Source organism: Brienomyrus brachyistius, chromosome 4 (genome assembly GCF_023856365.1).
Source record: "Brienomyrus brachyistius isolate T26 chromosome 4, BBRACH_0.4, whole genome shotgun sequence".
NCBI lineage: Eukaryota > Metazoa > Chordata > Actinopteri > Osteoglossiformes > Mormyridae > Brienomyrus > Brienomyrus brachyistius.
This window is the reverse complement of record NC_064536.1, coordinates 13,923,166-13,944,806: the sequence shown is the minus strand read 5'-3', so window position 1 is coordinate 13,944,806 and position 21,641 is coordinate 13,923,166. Positions and strand designations below refer to the sequence as shown.

At 46.7% G+C, this 21,641-nt stretch overlaps 1 protein-coding gene across 1 annotated transcript in view; it reads right to left on the bottom strand.

The window, feature by feature from the left end:
* Positions 1-21,641, bottom strand: part of ptprn2 (protein tyrosine phosphatase receptor type N2) — a 129,776-nt gene that overhangs the window by 51,313 nt on the left and 56,822 nt on the right. Inside the window, exon 12 of the mRNA XM_049011094.1 lies at positions 1,455-1,519. Within this exon, the coding sequence (XP_048867051.1) occupies positions 1,455-1,519 (65 nt within the window). The remainder of the gene's footprint in view (positions 1-1,454; positions 1,520-21,641) is intronic.

The window sequence follows — 21,641 nt, the reverse complement described above, 5'->3', positions numbered from 1 at the left end:
ATATGCAATATCGTAATGCAAGTGTTAGATTCACAATGTTCACCCAAAACAGATCCTTGTGCGGTTTCATTCGAAAAGACATTCATACTTAACATTTTTGTCCCTCCATACAAGACAAACCGTAACTGAATGCAAAGCATGCTCATCAAAGCACCTTGGTTCGTCAGAATGAATTTTACATTAATCCATACAAAAAATATCAATCCCTGTTAAATAATGGAGTATCATTAAAAACATCTGAGCAGGCGCCACTACGACAGAACAGCATCTCAAGCAGACGCTTCCTTAGCAGGGAATTTGGCAGATTATATATTAAAATCTTCAGTCTTACACAAAACGCAGCAGCACGAAAGCCGCTTTTTACAGAGTAAGTTAAATCTGCTACCTAAAAACAGCTCTATTCCTAATTAATTTCCCTCCAGACAGCCTGAGACCTAAAGTGCCTGTATTAGACAGAAGCAAAGCATGAATATGGGGAAAGGATTAATTCCTCTCCAGAGCGAGGCTACGAAAACCTTTGATATCGACAGTATTCTGCTATTCACGCGTGCCACGCCATAGAGAGTTATTGCCACGCCATAAATAAATAAAATAAAAAATGATGCTTTAACCCTGGGATTATGAGAATACACGCTCAGCTGTGAGATTGGCTGTTTTTTCTCTGCTGGAAGAAAAATATTTGATTTATGTCAGCTGGGCAAAACCATTCGTTAGGTTGACGGTTCTTTTTTTGATCACTCAGAAAAGCGCTCAAGATAAATTTGAATGCAAATATATTATTTATGTATGTGTTTATGTAACAACACCTGCATCCATCTATTCATGTCACGTAGGACAAATCGCCACTAAGCTCCCGCAGACGGGAAGAAAATAGCGACGGAGACAGGCGGCGGTGCGGCGCTATCATCGGCTCTGATACAGGAGGCTGGATGGAGTCCGGGACCCTGCCGGCGCCCCGCCTCAGTCTGCCACCCCTCCCGAGCCACCGTCTCTGACTGACACCTTCAGCCTGATACTCAGCGACTCCCGAGCCAATGGATGGAAAATCGGGAGTCGGCGGCACGGAATTGTGTTCGTCTCGGGTGGTGTGAATGAGTGTTAACCGGTTAAAAAAAGCAGATCATGTCAGTGCTGACGGGCCATGTTACTGTGAGTGCCATGTTAACATGCGGTCGATCTGGTGAGACCCCCAAAAAATGAAATGATACACACACACACACACACACACACACACACACACACACACACACACACACACACACACACACACACACACAAACACACTTCATTGCAACGCATGAATACCCACCATGGTCTGTTGAATTTACCCTTATTCTTTTGTATTTCCTTTTGTGTGTGTGTGTGTGTGTGTGTGTGCTTTTGAAGCATAATGAATCACCGTCTTTCAGTAACGTATAAAAAGGGAAAAAACAGGAATTTTTATCCAGACTTACGTCCGTGACTCCTGCTTGTAGGATGCGCACTCTTGATTCATTTCCCAGGTTATCTTCCTGTTTAGCTGTGGAAAAGAACAGGGATTCAGTGTGGAAAGAGGGCAATCAGGACAGAGGCAGCTTCTAAACGTATCGTGTAGCCTGATTACACAACAGGGCAGGTTCCGAAAGCTTAAAGTACCAATAGGAGTGCCCTTGCCAGATTACTGGGACAGGCGGTCTATGTCAGTGGACTGGCGATAGGAGGCCTTCACCAAAACCTACTAAACCGTCACCAAATGCACTTCTTGCATTCGATGCATTACACGCTACAGAAACGCATTTATAAAATGATGCATAATTCCAGGCTGTTTGTTTGCATATGAATGCGTTACAAAGGGGGAAAAAGTCCTTTTGTTGACACATTCGCCAGATGAAGAATATGCAAATCACGCGAGCGTGCTGAACCCTGTAATGTTCTCAAAAGTCTGCAATGCCTACCTAATTAGTATTTTAATCTATCAGAATAATTCCGTGCACTTGAGAATTTATATGCAGTATTCCATATAATTATGCACGTACTGCAGCATCTGAGGAATAATTTGATTGATGCTCTTCTAGGCGGTTATTCCGACGGCCGCACCGAGTGTGATCGCATTGACAATGGGGACGCCTTAATGGTCTGTCAGCACCCTTTTCCAGGCGGCCGGTCCGCAGGACCATCGCGGTAGCCCGCCCTGGCTTGCCCCTCTCGTACCAGGTATTAAATTTTAATACTGGAGGGAAGAGTCTTGCCCCGCGTATATCCCCGCAGACAGCATCTGCTTAATTGTACCTGATTAACTTCCACGCATTAAAGCCGCTCTTTATTTTATTGTTATTCATCTCGAAGCCGTATACAGCCGAGGGAGGCGTGCATTTAAGCATCTCTAAGCGAAGTGCTCCGCTTACTTTGATGGATCTGCTGCGTTGCCATTATGCTGCATAATCTGTATTATTCGCCCGCTTAATCTACTTTATTAAAGTAGCCCACTTACACAAACAAAGTACCAATGGAACACGCTGAAACTGACATTCTCCAGGCAGGTACTTGACGGTAATGAATATGCAACAATGAAAATAATATTCGCATTAATTTATATGATTTGAAGAGCAGTCAAAAAAAAAAAAAAAAAAGTTAAACACAGGATGCATTAAAACGACGTATTGGGTAATTTAATGGGGGTGTTAATACCAAAGATAGACACGCAAGATTTAGTTCCAAAAGTAATTCGTTTCCATCATTTAAGTAGCTTACCTATGTGTATTTACATTTTTAGCTCAATTTATATAAATCTATGACGCATTCGAAAAGAGTGTTACTGTAAACTGGAAGGTATCGTCGTTTTAAAAATGAAGAGGATGATGAGAAATGTGATTTTTAAAAAAGAGATGGAAGCACCCCGTGCACCCGCCCACGCCTTATTAAAATGATCAAATTAATAGACCCATTATAATATCGACAGGGGGCACCTGTGTGTAACAGTCACAGCCCGGTAGGAACACCGATATAAAAGCATATGGACACTTGGACACCGTGGAGGTGCGTCGGTGTAGCAGCGCCAACTTAGTACAACACTGATTTTTGTGCGTTTTAGGTAGCTTGCTTCAGCGACAGACTGCCGCCGTAAATAATTGCGAGAAAGTGGATTTTTAAGCAGAAGAAGGCGGCAAATAATGCCCAAGAAAAAAAGAAAAGAAAACAGTTCAGTTCCGTAGGTCCTTCTTGGAATATTTCAGCTTTTCCATTCCGATAATACTACAAGTGTATCTCCTTCGGCGATCAAGAGGGAAACTGCAGAGGTCCTAATTAAGGTTTTACCAGAGAGTGGTGAGTCTATTAAGCGGCTATGAAGTGCAGAGTTTTGCCGTAATGAGCGTACCTTTGAGAAATCCTGGACAATTTGGAAAAATGTGAGGCACACACACACACACACACACACACACACACACAAATCACAAGTACACACAGAAACACACATACACACTCAAAAATACACAAACACAGGCTTGTAATTGTTTGTGATTATATCTTTGTTGAGACTTATTTCTATGGGGAAAACTCTAATCCCAACATGGCGACCTTAACCATCCCTCCCCCGCCCAAACCTTAACCAAAAGTAACCAAACTAAGTGCGAGAATTTTGGCAGATTTTTGTGGGGATCTGAAAAATTGTCCCCATAATGTCGAAACAATAGATTTTTTATATATATTGTATTCATTTTATTATTGTATTTATTATATATATATATATATATATATATATATATATATATATATATATATATATATATATATATATATATATATATATACACACACACACACACAGATATATATATATATCATTGTGTGAACCTCAGACTATTCTTTGTCAAAGATAAGCATGCAGGATGAAATGCATGCAGAACTCCACACCTGCACCGAATGGTTCCATGAAATGCATTCATTTCGCCTGGTTCTCCGTTCCCATCACCCTCTAAGAATCCCCTTCCCTTTTTTTGCTCAAGATGGCAAAGGGCTATTGATCTATTTACAGTCTCCGTCCCCCGCACACGCCACCTCTTGTTCCAAAGAATTCATTTAGTTTTCCGCTGAATTTTGTATGAGCGCATTTCTCACGGCGAACACATCTGTTTTAACAATACGGTAGGTGTTAAATTGAATTAGGTGTCATATGTGCGTATGTATATATATATGAGACGGGGGGGTGGACGGCACATCCCTGTGATGATGGGGAAATGCCCCCCTTTATCCCGATAATGCCTCCAATTCAGGATTTCATTCTCTTTATCACGCACCTGTTCCTATGCCCCCGTGCACATGGCCCTTAACCTCGATCCTCCCAGACTTCGGCTGTCGACGCTGGCCCAGATACAGTATCTGGGCCCGTCGAAAAATAAAACGATCAATTAAGCTAATTACCTGGTGTCATTGGTGCTCTTTACGGAAACGACACTGACAGCTGCCCATGCTAGCTTCACTGCAGCTGCACTGCAATGTAAGTGCAGCAGGCTGTATGTAAAACTAAGTTAAATACAAATTGAACGAGCTATTGGAGAAAGGCTCCCAGAGGCTGCCTGGTAACAGAGACCCGACCCCGTCTCCCACCGCTCACACGATGCGCGTCACTCCATAGTAACCCGTAAGAAGGCAGGGTTCTCTGTTCCATCCTCCACGCAGGAATGAAGTAGCAATCATCTGACACACTGCCTGCTTCCTGTTACATCAGCTCTCATGGTGGGAGGGGTGGAAAGGGGGCATGCAGCTCAAGGGCTTACAGCTCTGTGCCCGTGTCCAGAAGGTTGTGGGTTCAAATCCCACAACTGACCCCCCAGGTACTCCAGGGACGGTATTCCACCCAGCTCTCTGTCCCCAAGCTTTTCTCAGTTGTGCATCGCTTCGGACAAAAGCATCTGCTAAATGTAAATGATAAAAAAACAGCAGGCCCGGGGGACAAAATTCTTCATGTTTGCAGAACACGTTGGGGACTAGTGTGAGAGAACAGTCCTAGTTTCTGAATGGTGGCTTGCTCGCATATCGAAATCTGTTGTGTTTTTTTGTCTGTCACCCAAGGTTAGATTTGTTTGTCCGTGGATGTTGCTGAAGACCTCACAATTGTTATTTAGCCCCTGATAAACAGAATCATAGACTGTAAGGGGGTGTACCCAGACACCAGACCATTTCCTGCATGCATCTCAGGTGACAATAATACGGAAACTCCCACCCCCCCCCACCGCCCCTCACTCACAACCCATTTTTTGATGACAGGGTGCAAAGGTGTAGCGGGTCAGCCACAAGCAGGTGAATTTAAACATGTCGGAGCGTCTTCCCATCGCCGTGGAAACGAGCGTGAATGCGCTATTATTTAAAACCGGTCGCCAGCAGACGTGACGAGCCTCGGGCCTTGACGGAAAACAAAGGAGGCCCCCTGTCCATTTTTGCTCCCATCCATTTTCTATGGTGTGTTAAAAAAAGAAAAAGGAAGGAAACACACACCCTGACATCTAGTTATATTTATGACAGTCTCTGTAAATGCTGATGTCAGAATCAATTTTCAAGTCATTTCTCAAATGATTTTAATTAGATATTGTTTTGGTTTCGCTTGCATTAATTTAATCCCTGATATCAACATTTCACCATTCAATCTGTTCATATGATTCTTCTCTCCCTGTTCATATTGCCTTGAGTAATTTAAACTGCAATATGGAGCACGAGCGATATGAGACGTACAGCTTCGCAAAGGCAGCATGAGAGCTAATATGTAATAAAATTAAAAGCAGGGGATGGAATGGTATCCGCAGACACCTGGGGCTAGGACCTTCACAGGAAGTGGGCGGGGTTTCTGCTTTGGAGGGCAGGGCAGAGTGGACTTCATCTTATCGAATGAAAGTCTGCAAACACAGACTCGTGGTGATGAGCGTCCTTCAGCTGGAGGATTTAGAAGATGTTTTGAGGGAAGTCCTCTGGGGATGGGGGGGTGGGGGGGGGTTGTTGTGGAGCCTTCATCTCAGATTAAGACCCAAAAATTGGTCAGCCATCATTTTACCCCAACCTCCTGCCCCAAGTAGGGAATCAGAGCAAGTTAGTGTGTGCAGCTCATAAGCAATAACAGAAATTGCTCTAATATTTTTCACACTGCGACTCAGCTACTTGAACCAGAGTCACAGCATGGAGGAAGAGGAGGGAGCTATCCAAGGGCACAATGGGACCTTCACCCGTTTCATGGAAGATGTCTGGGGTTAACCTAAAGACGGGGCTTTGTTAAACTGTTTTTGTTAAATTAAAACTGATTGGTTCAGAGAGATAGCCAATCAGATTGTAGAGGAGGTGGGCCCAAGCAACTAAAAGAGGTGGGACCAAGACGTGTGATTGGTTGTCCCACCTCCTCTAGATGCTTGGGCCGACCTCCTCTACAATCTGATTGGTTATCTTTCTGAACCAATTATTTTTTGTTCTGCCCACAGAACATTTTTGTGTAACCCCCATGAGCTTTGTGATGACCTTGCAGGGTAAGCAGGCAAACCACCAGCTTGTTAGGATCTCTAGGGGGGTGTTCTTGATACTGATTTTTTTATCTTAGTTTTCTAATAAGCCTACACAAGCAAAGAGAAGAGCATCAGATACTCAGGACAGGAGGTCCTGCTTTTGGAGGTCAAACTGAGTCAATTTTAATGGGAAGAGCATCTTGCCTCCAGTCTTTCTGAGGCTTTAAACAAAATACCCGAGTATATATCCAAATATTTTCCAAATAAGCACTATATGGCCAAAAGTATGTGGACACTCCTATTTATTATAGGAATTGGCTAATTAAGCGACAACCATCGCTAAAACAGGTGTGTAATTATGCACACGGACATGCAATCTTCAACAACAAACGTTGGCAGCAGAATTTGTGGTCACATAAATAAGATCGCTGCATTTCTGCCACGCTAATGCTGCCTCACTCAAATGCAATTGTAGCGATTCAAGTGATGGGAGCCAGTTCTGTCACAAAGTGGTCGGTTCTCACAGAAGAGGATCTGATAGCCCAACATCAATACCTAAATGAACCAAACGAACCAAGACTTGAATGGCAGCAAATCCCACCAGCGGTGCTCCAACATCTAATGGTAAATCTTCTCAGAACAACCAAGCAGAGACCTCTCTGTCTTCAGATGGTTTTGTTCAACTTCTTATTAATACTCTTAGATTCGGAATGAGATATCGGACAAACCGGTGTCCTCATGCAGTATATAGCATGTACATGCATATTTGCAGGTGTTATAAGGGCTGAGGGTGAATCGCAGGATCAAGCCCGGTATTCACTGAATGCGACTGTTGGGCGTTTCTATTTTAATAGGATTGAATTGCAGATTGCAGGAGATGCGGGACGAGACGCATCTCGCACCCATGGATCGCATGGCCCCCAGCTAATTTCCTAATTCCGACGGCACGCCCCCATCGCCGCGATTCCAAGGTTACCTGCCTGTCGCCATCGATTCCGCTTCGCCGTGGCGAGATGGAAATATTTATCGTCGAGGCGGACTGTCTGGGTGTGGGGGGGGGGTGTGCTGGCTGTCAGCGGCGATTCCAGGGGCGTGTGTAAGGCCAGCCCTGCGCCTCTCTCAGTGGAGGGGGTGGGCGCTTCTTAATAACTCGGAACAGGGTTGAGGTGAGAGCAGAATAAATAATAAATACAGAAAGATGGGGGGGGGGGCTGACCTCCATATATCTAACCATCATCAGGTACCTCTGAATCAGCCTTCCCTGTCGGTGCGGGGCCAAGCACTGACTTGCAGGTTGTGGTCTTGCGGTACTTACTTTTTTACGGATTATGTAAACGGTAAGTCAAAGGTGAAGCGATGTTTAGTCTCGCTTATGATAATGCGCTGGGGAGAGTTCTTTGTGTTGGGAATCAGACTCGAATCGCTCTCGTCGGTCCAGTTAAAGGTTCATTCCTCTTTACCACAAATGTTATACCTGCTTCTAAAATGTAATTTTTCTCCTGTGTGTCTGGCCAATTTCTGCTACCACTGAGTGTGGGATCTACAGAGCAATGTTTCCCAATCTGGTCCTCAGGGACCTCCAGATGGTCTTTGTTTTTGCTCCGATTCCAGCTCCCTGCCACACAGTCCATATTGTGTCTGGGGGTCCCTCAGGACCGGTGTAGCGGGGTCACCCGTTTCCCTGCCTGTCTGTCCGACTTTAGCACTGAACTCCTGATTCTGACGATCTCGTTCGGTTCCGCTCAGATCCCGCGACTGTTTTTCCAGTGGTCACTCCGTAACCACCCGCCTCAACCAACCCCCCGACCCCCACTCCTGAAGTGGTCGATACCCTGGCGGGGTGGGGAGCGGAGCGATGGCGAGAAACGAGATTAAAATCGGCTTCATTATCAGCGTGTCCCGCATCGACCGGCAGAGATAAACATCGCGGGAAACAAACTGCTAACATCCTGCCGCGACGTCCGCTGTCGCCGTTAATCCTCCTGCTCTAGCCCAAAGTACCGAGGTGAGCAACATTTGTGTCGGACAAATACATTAATAAATGTTATTTAAGCCCTTTTTAAAGGAAAATAATAAGAGTAATTCAAAGGGAAATAAATGAGGCCTGCTTGGAAACAACATGATGAATACTTTTAACAGCTTAAAAACTGCAGCCGCATACTGTACATGCATCAGTGTCAGATTAGAATATTGCATCGCGTAAATAGACGGTTTTTCATTTACGCTGCTGTTAAGCATGTTATGTGCCCCCGACCCCCCCAAGAGACCTAGCAGCCCTGTCCGAGCTGGCTCTCGGAGCGGGAATCACTTTCTGCTTCACAAATTACTACAATTTAATAATTTAACTGGGTTTACTTTTACTCGCTGCTGTTTTTGCCTTGCCTAAAAATAAACCAAATGAAGATAATTTAATGTTAAGTGAGCAGTATGTACGAGAGTACTTTACCGAAATTGACCAGCTAGACTTGTGCCGAAAAGGACAAAACAGAGTGATAGGTGAGTTATCGCTGCATGAATCTTTCTGAGAATATCACACATCACCGGGAAATGTTCCTCACCCCAACCCTTCTTTAGAAAGTACTCTCATTCCAAGTAAGGCTGCAGTGTTAGGGAGCTTCTCCCAGAATGCACCAGGGGGTGAGGTGAAGTACACCCTGGGCGGAACGTCAGATCAGAGCACAGGTCTAATTGCGTGTGCGGCAGATCCAAATGGAAGCTCTCATCCTGGTCGACACCGAGGACAGTGAGCATCAGGGAACGGAGAGACGGATCAAATATCCATGCAGTATTATTCCCCCCCCACAATGTAACATGGGCCACCATCCATCAGTTCATTGGTGATGGAAACAGACTTTCCGTTAGCCGTTAGCTGCCCGTAATCCGCACTAATCGGGAATGGCTGGCTATGCAGGCGCCATCAGGCATTGTGTTTAATACCCATAATCCCCGGCGATGTCTGGCCTTCTGGTTAGACTCTGGCTCTGCGGGGGTCACCTGCCATCATTGTCCCCTTCCAATAATGTCCCGTGACACATTAATAATTACATCCCCCTGTGGCAGATTCCGGAGATGGCGGGGTGTCCACGAGGGGCGTGTCCGCAGATCCCGCGGGCCAGAGAGCTAACAGAAGCCGTTCGCCTGCTGAGATGCCGGCGATGTCACACAGGGCTCCCGGAGAGGCCAGTTGGCCAGGCGCACCAATAATTTACACGTTTTCGAGACTGGGGGGGCGACAATCGTGTTTCAGCACTGCACTGGGCAGTGAAGCGCTTGCTCCTTTACATAGCTGGAGGTTTCACTACAGCAACAAGTGTGATTAAGTTTCCATGGTGACGGCAGATATGGAACCATCAACCTTTGGGGTCTTCAAATGGCTTCCATGGTTTTTTTTTTTACACACAATCTGATTGTATTAACAATCTAAATGTACTGCTTCAAATACAACAAATAAAAGAGCAGGACTTCAGCACAGTTTTATTTGACAGGACTCTGAAATGCATGGAGGTCGGGCACAGCAACTCAGCCAGCAGCACCATGGCCTTGCGATGCGTCATTTCCCATAGTGCGTGTGAGCTCTGGGGTGGACTGCCATCTCCTCCAGGGTGTCTCCTGCCTAAAGACCTCTCCTTCGTGAGATTGGTTCCAGGGTCACTGAGATCCTGCCCTGGGTAACCGGCTTTGGAAGATGGATGGATGGATGGATGGATGGATGGATGGATGGAGAAAAATGAAATACAGCTCCGTCTCCACAAGAGACGTGTAGGACCTGCAATGGATCTTGGTCCTCTGTGGTTAGTTACCCCAGCTCTGGTTAATGTGAGGCAGGAGCACTTTGGGAGTGCTCACCAGAGACTGGAGAAGTACCGCGAGCCGACCCCCCCGGCACTTAACGCCTCCTCTGCCCACCCCCACCTCGAGGGCCAACCTTTGGGTTGCCGTCGCTCACTAAGTGGTCTGAAATCTGCAGCCCGGGCCCAGACTGGTTCAAACCAGTTGGTGCAAGTGCAGCAGCCTCGGCGACACCGGAATGTTCCGCGACCTGTAAAAAGCAAGGCCCGGAAAAAACCCGTCGCACGGATCCTTAACCTTGATGGATTAAAGAGGAGGCGCAGCGTTGCTGCGAAGGCGTAATTTCCACAGCGTGCGCCTCACGGTCCGTTAGCAACGTTTTCATCGCCGCCGCGTTACCACGGTTGGGGGGGGGGAGGGGGCATAGAATACGCAGGTGGGTGTTTCTAACAGGTTAGCGGCTCCACTCCAGGGCCCCCCCTTTACACACTGGTGCTGTTCCTGACATGAGTAGTGATGAAATTAGCAAGTGTTGAACACCAGAGATACGAGTTATTTGCCTGTGCCGCTTCCTCACATTTATTCCTCTGTGCTGCTTGTTCACTTTTATTCACCTGTGCTGCCTCTTCACATTAATTTACCTGTGTTGCCTCTTCACATTAATTTGCCTGTGTTGCCTCTTCACATTAATTTGCCTGTGTTGCCTCTTCACATTAATTCGCCTGTGTTGCCTCTTCACATTAATTTGCCTGTGCTGCCTCTTCAAATTAATTTGCCTGTGTTGCCTCTTCACATTAATTTGCCTGTGCTGCCTCATCACATTAATTTGCCTGTGTTGCCTCTTCACATTAATTTGCCTGTGTTGCTCTTCACATTAATTTACCTGTGTTGCCTCTTCACATTAATTTGCCTGTGCTGCCTCATCACATTAATTTGCCTGTGTTGCCTCTTCACATTAATTTGCTTGTGCCGCCTCATCACATTTATTTGACTGTGCCGCCTCTTCACATTTATTTGCCTGTGTTGCCTCTTCACATTAATTTGCCTGTGCTGCCTCTTCACATTAATTTGCCTGTGTTGCCTCTTCACATTAATTTGCCTGTGTTGCCTCTTCACATTAATTTGCCTGTGCTGCCTCATCACATTAATTTGCCTGTGTTGCCTCTTCACATTAATTTGCCTGTGTTGCCTGTTCACATTACTTTGCCAAATTAACTCCACTGAGAATAGAGGCACACTGTGCTCTCTTGCGAAGAGACACAGAGCCCTGCACCGGCTCGGGCTCAGGTAAGTGGGTGCACTCTTTGCATCCTGCACTGCTGCATCCCTTGAGCATGCGCTTCAGGGATGCGCGTGAGGCCCGCACGCAGTGGGAACACCCGCGTCATGCCGAAAGCCGCCGCATTGCTGAATCACACCTGCGTGTTTCTGCGCACCTGTTTGCTTTGCATAGCTGCCCCATGGATCCACGCGATTCACCCCCAGTCTGAATAAACACAGGCGTCTATGCAAAACGATTAACTTCCCCAGTGTGTTTGTGCATCTAAATAGAGTCTAAGAAGGGAGAGAGAGAAAAGGAGACCATGAAATGCTGTCACTATCTCACTCATTAACAATTTCCTCAGAGATCTGACACTACAGAAGCTGCTCTGTTACTGCAGCAGAAAACACTAACTTTGTGTAATGTCTGTCCTGTCTTTGCTGATACATTGACTTCCACAATAATGCCCATTAGGTATATAAAGCACCAGCAAAGAAACAGTGTTGTTTTCTTTTTTTCCAAATGTCACATGACTCCACGTTATCATCCTGTAGCCGTTGCCACACAAGTGAGCCCAAACACTACAATCCCCATAATCCTAAGCATCACCTCTCAGAACTAATGACATGTGCGAGATGAATCATAAGAACCAATCATACAGGACCTCGTTCTGTACCTAATGAACAGACAGGTAACAGTGTAAACGCAGACCTAATCTCTCCTAACCAGAGGAGAAGGGAAGGAAATCACATTCTCCAAACCTTACAAAAGAATTTCTTTTTTTTCAATTAGCAGCGGGGAGAAGATTTATTACACTTTAATAATGCTCAAACTAAGAAATCAATCTTTTTTGCTACCTGCTAAATTCTGCTCAAAGACTCCTACCTTAATTAATTCTCTCCCATATAGATGGCCTGATCGAAATAAATAATGGACTCCACTTTTCGTCCATATTTAACTCAACACACATTGATCAATGTGAAAGATTCTATTTTAATACTGTAAAAAACTGTCCTCCTTACAGGTATAAGAAAGGAGACTGATAGTCAGATTACAAGCTACGTCTGTTTGTTGTGGGATTCTCAAGCTGCAAACTTCTGTACCGTAGAGCCCACAATTAGGCGCCGACAATGTTAATATCACAGCATCATTAGGCGAATCTTATCCATGAAACTGACTTAAGTTTTAGTCCATATTCAGCACTAACAGCAGTATCCAACCATTTTTTTGTCCTAGTGCCTTATTTTTTTGCAGACAAAATGTCCCAGTATGTTATTGTTCTGTATCTATAATGGAAAGTAGATTTGTGCCTTTTTTCTGCTTCTCAGAATAATGGCTGATATGTTACAGTCTGTCCCATGGTGCGCTTATCATTCCTGCTGAAGAGCCTGAAGGTCACCAAGTGTCCTCTGGGCCTTGCACATCAGGGCGCCCAATCGAGTGCCTCTTTTAAAATACACCCGAGAGACTATAGAGGCACCTCTTAATGAGCCAAAGGGATGTTTTTTTTCCCTATAGTTATGAAATTTTGCATAGTTTGTGTGTGCTGATTCTGAAGCAAACCGGGCAGACAGATGACGTCTTGGCGCTGTTCATTTTTCCCTTTTCTTTTGTGGTGGGTTGGTGTGTGGTTGTTAGTCAGAGGAGCCAGTACGTGTAAAGATAGGACCAGCCAGGTCGGTGTGGACCAGAACCAAGAGTCCAAGGGGAGGCCTCTGTGAGCAGCTGTCAGGATCTGCTTAAATTGTCTGTCCTTCAAAATTTAGGCCCAATTAAATGTTTAATGATAAAGTCTGTAGAATCTATCAGTGTAAATGATGCTTAGTGGTCTGTCTCCCAGAAAAAAATGCAGTGTGGCACGGACTGTCTGCAGAATCCTCTGTGAAACCTGCTCCGTTCACCAGAAATATGCAGGCTGCATGTAAAAATCACACTGGCGTTCGTGTTCTCTTTTCTGCGTCTGCCTCCCCAGCCCTCCATCCCTGGGCTTCAAGAGACCCCCGAGGCTCTCTCTGTGCGTTGCCCATGGCAACAGAGCAACAATCACCACGGCGACACTCCCAGAGAATCCGGGCAGCATCAGGTGGCTCCTCCAGCAATATGGAGGCACATACCGTGTGTGCTGCTGAAGAAAGACCCTCACATGCCTCCGAGGAAAAAAATACACCGCAGTAACCATGGTGATTGCGATTTTGTCTCCTCATAGCAGCGTAAACTGACAGTTTTTTTTTCAGGAGGGCATTTACAGGTCCTTGTAATCCATACATAAGAAGACAGAGAAGCCAGATGATATTGGGTTTGATCTCCCTTCGTTTTTTGATTTCAATGACAACATTTCCAGGCATTAAAATTTCATTTAGACGACTATACATATCCCGCTAAAGTCATTTCCATGGGAAACGGCAGCCAAGCCGGAATCCAGGCCCAAGGTGACCTCATTACCGGAATTTGCTCTGGCTGTCATTAGAAATCACACAGAGCGTCACTCAAAGCGTGCGTGGGCGGGGGGGGGGGCGGGGGGGCGTGGTGCCATGCGGGGGCTCGTGACGCCCTGCACCTGTGAATCCCTGATCCACAGCTCCCATGCAGCCCTCCCCCCGGCAGCAGCGCTGGTTCCCCTGGAGTCTGAGGAAACACAAACCCCCCCCCCCCCACCCCCCAAACCAAGCTCTGCCCCGAATGCTCCACAGCACCAGCACAGTCCCTCAACCTCAAACTGCCGAGATCTTAGGACTACAAAAAAAAGAACAATAAATCATATTAAAAAGGCCCAGATCTTGTAGATATCATTTCCATGTTATGGCGAATAACACAACACTAACCAGGAAAAGTGGTGAGAAAATGGTGATGATGTCATATACAGTCGCTGCATCGCATTTAAAAAAAACTTAATAAAGACCATAACAAAGGTGGGGAGAAAAAAGACCCATGAAAGTAATCTTTGAGGTACGGTTGGGACAGCAATGAAACTTTGCTGAGAGCTCTGGCTCTGGTCCCAGGTACAGTATGTGTGTCTCCAGCCAGTTAGTGACAGCAGGAGGCCAGCAAGGTCATTTGTCATAAACAGAAACGGTTGCACTGGAAGAATACCTTACAGGACTTTCTATGGCAAGAGATTAACATTGCTCTCTTAACACTGCTCTACACGTCCATCCTTCCATCTTACAGCCTGGGGTCTATCACAGGAAGCACAGGGGACAAGGCTGGATGGCATTACAAAACCCTAATCCAAATAATGACAACCTTAACCCCCACCCAGCCCTAACCCTAATCATAAGTATGTAGTTTTTTTGATTGCAGTCATAGATTTTTAGAATTTAAAAAATGAGTTTGTGGGGACCAAAAAAAGGTTTTTATCATATTGTGGTAATAATGTAATATATACCATCCCCCACCCCCACCCCCCCAGCCCACCCACACACACACACACACACACACACAATACAAGTTTAGAGATTTCAGTTCAATTAACCACATGTTTTTGGATGGCAGGACGAAACTGTAGGACTTGGAGGAAACCCAAGCTACATGAGGAGAATACACAGTCCCCCCCCCCCCCAGTATTATATATAAAGATCACACAAATTTGCACACCACACGTTCCATACCTTGGATGAAAAGACAGGCCTGAACAATGATGTACTGGAGCAGAAAAGCTAAGATGATCGACTTACTGAAAATTGGGAAGCTATTATCAAAAGAGCACGGTGACGTTCACAGCACCTGCGGACAGACACACGCGTAGCAGGTCCGCGCCAATGCGCCACACTACGTTACATCTTAGAAAATGAGGCAAGAAGCTTTTCTGCAAGGTTTACTAATTTAAAAGATCAATATACAGAAACCTGAGAAGCAAATGTCTGTCCCGTTTAGATACATCACACCGTTTCATATTCAACTGAACATACATGCCAATGTTGTGTCGTGGTTTATGAAAGAGAGCTGCTGTGGTCTGTGGTTTTCCGCATAAATCATGACGAATTAATCTGCTCATTACATCCTGCATACTGACTTTTAACAGAACATTAGTTCTGTTGAAATGCAAGAAAATCACATAGCTGTGACCCCCACATCTTTCACAAAAAAGGATAGAATGACACTGATTTTAGAGAGGGAAGGACTTATCCAGCCTGCAGAGCCACCTGCCCAGGTGCAGCTCACAGCGGGATGCAGGTGAAGCGGGAGGCGAAGCGGGATGCAGGTGAAGCGGGAGGCAAAGCGGGATGCAAGTGAAGTGGGAGGCGAAGCGGGAGGCGAAGCGAGATGCTGGTGAAGCGGGAGGTGAAGGGGGATGCAGGTGAAGCGGGAGGCGAAGCGGGATGCAAGTGAAGCGGGAGGCAAAGCGGGTGGCGAAGCGGGATGCTGGTGAAGCGGGAGGCGAAGCGGGATGCAAGTGAAGCGGGAGGCGAAGCGGGATGCGGGTGAAGCGGGAGGCAAAGCGGGAGGCGAAGCGGGATGCTGGTGAAGCGGGAGGCGAAGCGGGATGCTAGTGAAGCGGGAGGCGAAGCGGGATGCTGGTGAAGTGGGAGGTGAAACGGGATGCAAGTGAAGCGGGAGGTGAAGCGGTATGCAAGTGAAGCGGGAGGCGAAGCAAGGTGCGGGTGAAGCGGGAGCCAAAGCGGGAGGCAAAGTGGGATGCTGGTGAAGCGGGAGGCAAAGCGGGATGCGGGTGAAGCGGGAGCCGAAGTGGGAGGTGAAGCGGGATGCTGGTGAAGCGGGAGGTGAAGCGGGATGCTGGTGAAGCGGGAGGTGAAGCGGGATGCAAGTGAAGCGGGAGGTGAAGCGGTATGCAAGTGAAGCGGGAGGTGAAGCAAGGTGCGGGTGTAGCGGGAGCCAAAGCGGGAGGCGAAGTGGGATGCTGGTGAAGCGGGAGGCAAAGTGGGATGCGGGTGAAGCGGGAGCCGAAGTGGGAGGTGAAGCGGGATGCTGGTGAAGCGGGAGGCGAAGCGGGATGCAAGTGAAGCGGGAGGCGAAGCAGGATGCGGGTGAAGCGGGAGGCAAAGCGGGAGGCGAAGCGGGATGCTGGTGAAGCGGGAGGCAAAGCGGGATGCGGGTGAAGCGGGAGCCGAAGTGGGAGGTGAAGCGGGATGCTGGTGAAGCGGGAGGTGAAGCGGGATGCTGGTGAAGCGGGAGGTGAAGCGGGATGCAAGTGAAGCGGGAGGTGAAGCGGTATGCAAGTGAAGCGGGAGGTGAAGCAAGGTGCGGGAGAAGCGGGAGCCAAAGCGGGAGGCGAAGTGGGATGCTGGTGAAGCGGGAGGCAAAGCGGGATGCGGGTGAAGCGGGAGCCGAAGTGGGAGGTGAAGCGGGATGCTGGTGAAGCGGGAGGCGAAGCGGGATGCTGGTGAAGCGGGATGCGGGTGAAGCAGGAGCCGAAGCGGGAGGCGAAGTGAGATGCTGGTGAAGCGGGAGGTGAAGCGGGATGCTGGTGAAGCGGGAGGCGAAGCGGGATGCGGGTGAAGCGGGAGCCGAAGCGGGAGGTGAAGCGGGATGTGGGTGAACTGGGAGGCGAAGCGGCGCTTGCATTAGGGAGCAGCAGCAGCAGGGAATGGTGTCGGACGCCGGAGCTAATGGAGAGGAGCAGGACCCCCGAAAGCCACCCTGTGGCCCCCAGCCAAGTGTCACCCACAGCCCCTCAGTGACATTTACACCAATAAACACACGAACCAAAACCCCGAACACACATTGCTATATCAAACACACAGTCCCAGACATACATGCATACACCCAAACACACAAACACAAGTGAAGCCTTACCAACACACACACATTTGTATTTATATCTTTGCGGGGACCCTCCGTTCATCTCAATAGAAAAAAACCCTAATCCCAACACAACCTTAACCCCTACCCAGCCCTAAACTGACCCATAAGTCAACAAACAAAATAAAAGACAAAAAATTGTCCCCACAATGTCAAAATAACAGGTTTCTATCACACTGTGGGGAAATTTGGTCCCCACAATGTAATAAATACATAACCCCCACTTAATTTGATTCTGCTCAAAACTAAAAGCAGGCCCACGCTGACCCAGTCGATCACATAAGTCACCGCTACACACTTCTGTCCCGCGAAGTCCAAGAACCAGGGAGTCGCGCCACCTTACCCTGCCAATCCTGCGAGTGTCAGACTGTGCCCATCGCCTGGGCAACCAGTCCATGCGTCCGTCTGCATGTATGTACATGAATGAGCCCTGCACAGGTACCGAGCGTCACAGGCCAGCACAGTGCAGAAGATGCAGCAGAAACCTTCAACTAATAAATCTTATTTGGATCAAAGCCAAATGCACCTCCTGCTTTTGAGCGGAACATCTTTGTGGCCAATCTGCACGGGTCCACAGGGAGATACACACCGGTGTGGATGAGGTTTCTTGCCATATCTTTCTGCGCGAGTGCAGTTAGGGAGCCTGCGCAGGTGGGGGGGATGGGGCCGGCCTGCACATGTTACTTCTATTTTATTTTTCTTTCTTTCTTTTTCTTATTTACATGGGCTCTAAAGTCGCGAGGCTGGGCTCTTCAGCTTCCCGCCGCTAACAGGAAATGCATGAGAAAGCCATTCTCATTATCTGAGTAATAGGGTTCAGTCGCAGCTATTTACACCTCAGGGTGCTAATGCAACACATTCTAAATAATATCTTGGGAGGGAGGCATTTGTCTGAAATGTGTTGACAAGGAGACCGTTATGTGGGAAAAAAAAGCATAATGATATGCTCCCTCTCCTGGATACAGTGTATACAACCTTTTAGCAGACAATTATCCATCTGGGTTTCTTCTGAAGCCACAGCCCATAAATAAAAGAATAAATAAATACTAATCCCGGCATTGTGCCAGACAGAATGCGAAATCGCCATCCACGCTCACAGTGTGTGACGGGTATTTTTTTATTTTTTGTTATTTATTCTCCAGCAGAAATATAAACAGCTTACTCTGGGTTGTGTATTGAACCAGATCCCCACTTAATTCAGTTTCTAGAACAGCTTTTAAAGGTCTGAAACATCTCCGGCACTTCTGGGAAAACGGGGAGCACTCCTTACCGTCGAGCCGAGATGCTGAGTTACTGTAATGCGCCGGCCGTTGAAGCGAATGACGGCGAACTACAGATGGCAGCGCGCAAAAGGTATCGTCTGCGTGTATGGAAATGGTGATTGCCGAATTGTTTCATCACATTCTCAAAATATCTGGTCAGTCAAACGCGTTTGTGATGTCACAGTAACATCGCCGCGGCGACGGCCGCAGCTGCTGATGAGAGGGAGGAAACGCGAGGCTAGAGACACAAGGCATTACCCTGCCTTTCTCCAGCTGGTTTCCCATCACAATAGATGCTATGATCTCTGTGAATGTAATCCGATGAAGAACAACAATGGAGGCATAACCATTATGTGACACTGACAATGACTGATTGATGTGTTTGGACAGGGGATATTTAATGATATTATCATGATAATATAATCATATTTCCAAACGAGAAGATATCAAGACAGCTATGGGATTGAGTGGCATTTCACCGACTGTATTCCTGTGCTTATTTTGATATCCCACCGAGGCCGACAGGGGTCGTTGGTGTACGTCTGGTCACAGTTTCTTTGACTGGCTCACCAAGTCGCCACGGCTGAAGCAGTGTAGATATGATGACATGGTTATGTGGTGGAGAGACAGGCGTGAGACAGAGCCCCCACCCCCAGACCCACAAGAAAATACGATAGAATTGGTTTAAAGGGGACCCGGGGGCCAAGGATGAAGGACGGACTCACTTCCTCTGGCTTAAATAATGAATCTTTTTTTCTATTTTTCTTTGCAATAGCAAAGAGATCGTCCCTTCAAGACGGACTTGCTTTCTGTGCAGGGCACATTCTGGGTCTCATAAGAGGGACAGAGATAATTTAACAGAACAATCTCACTCTGCCTGTCAAGAAAAGGACAAAAGAAACCTAAATCAAGTAAGATATTTATTCTTAGGTACTTCCTGCAACCCTGCTCAGGATAAGCAGTTGGAAGATGGATTAGTAGGTGATGTCAAGTGGGTGTTGACTGCTGACCGTATAAATTCCATTGTTCCAGAATGTCCCGCCTTCTGTCTGGATGATTAGACGATTGCGTGTTGTTGCTGGTCAGTCTTCATCTTTCACCTTTAGATTTTCCAAGAATTAAGTTCAACAATTTCACTGGATCTTCCCATAAAATGCCCAAAATAAGACTACTTTAGTTTGATCTGTCACGTTCTGCATAAAATTTCTGCCATGATTTGATCAATAATCCACTTGCTGATTTTTCTTGCAGTCCATAGTATTCTTAAAAGTCTGTGAGCATCAAAGTACAAAATCATCAATACTGTTCCTCACCTGCCTTTAATGTTCAGCTTTCATATCCAAAAAGAGCCACAGGAAATACCATATTCTAAAAAAACTATGATCTTTGTTCTTAGATATACATCAGTGGCCTTGAAGATTTTTTCTAGACATTTTTCCTGACTGCTGCATCCTTTGTTGTTGGTGACTGTTCCACGTAGGTGAAAGCTGTCTATATCCTCTGTGTCTTCATCATGGACACTAATGTTAGCTGCCATTCCCATAATCTCAGAGCTCCTGACCCCCTATTCCATCACTAAAGGTTCCTCCGTATACCTGACCTCATTAAGTACATCATGAATGTTGATGTCTCTCTTGTGGAGGTGTTCTGTGTTTTCCTTCCACAGCTTGATCTTTGTTCCACCAGTTATTATTTGCCTGTGAGGTCAATATACCAGCTCAGTGTTTAAGCCCTTTTTAATGTCACAGATACTCTGAAAAACACCCCTTGTTTTCTGTAAACTTAGTTCCAGTTATTTTGCAGATGTTGTAATTTTGGTCTCTTTCCCGATTCCTTTTAGATTCCTAACAATTCCACTAGTTCTCCATTGAACTGGTCCAGCATCCCAAATGGGTTGCTGACGTTTCCTTTGAAGGCAGTGGCTATTTTTTCCAGGTCCTATTTTGGAAGTATGGGTTCCAGTTTCCATCCTCAGTTTGTCACGAACTCTTCCATTGTTCAGCGATGAGAAGACGGTCTATCTTTTGGTCTCATTCATTGCTCTCCAGCTTCATTTCTGCTTCCAAGTCCATACTGGCCAAAGGTTGTCCCCCATGTTCTCATTTCCAACTTCAGCAAACCTGCCTCGTCACCAGGAGCAGACGTTCTCTCCACGTCCTCTCAATTTCAGCCTGAACTTGATCATAAAACTTTTCAATTTCATCCACATCAGGTGCTCAGGGATAAGGCTGTATAAATATCATTTTGAAGGGGTGTCCACAAAATCGAATTGATATCTGTTGGTCACTCACAGCACTGTATCCAGTTATGGTTTTTCTAGTGTCCCTGCTTACTACAAAAGCCATAGCCCAGGACTATTCAAATCACGCACCTCAAGACCTGAGCACTGCTGATTTTCCAGCCGTCCTCTACCTGTGAGCCAGGTGTGAAGCCTCTGGCCAATCAGAATCAGTGATTAACTACCTGGGAGAACTGAAAACAAGGCCTGGATTGGGAATCGAGGGCCACATTTGAAGAGACCTGCCATGACATGTCTCTTCCTTGTCCATTGCCTTAGTGGTCTGTCTGGTGTATCCGCCTGACTGAAAGTGGTCTAGCCCAGTCCATTGAAGTCTGCGAAGCTGTCGACTTGTAAGTGATCAGTTTACCACATCCAGATTTCCTTGGATCATGCTCCCTCTGTACATTCTACGTTCCAAGAGCTATTCATTCTTGGCAGCTTCAGGTTTTCTTCTCCGTTGTGGCAAAGTCAGCGGTTGGACGTCCAACAGGCTTCCATCCAAGCTCGTCATGAACACCAGCCAAACTCCAAAGAATCCTCAGCTCTCCCTCCACAGCATGTTGAGTGCCTTCCAACCTGAAGGTCCCGTCTTCCAAAACTATATCGGCATCCCTTCTGGCGTGTCTGTCCATAAGGTTTTTCTCGGTATGGTACGGAAGTGGGTTGTCACTGCCATTCTTTGGCGCAGTCTGAAGTAACGTCATTGTCATTGTCATCACTGTAATTACCTGGCTCAGACAGTCTTATATCACTGCTGCCCAGTAAATGGAGGGTAAGTTTGGTCTGGCAACTCTCCTATTATCATGGGTGACCCTGACAGGATGCGA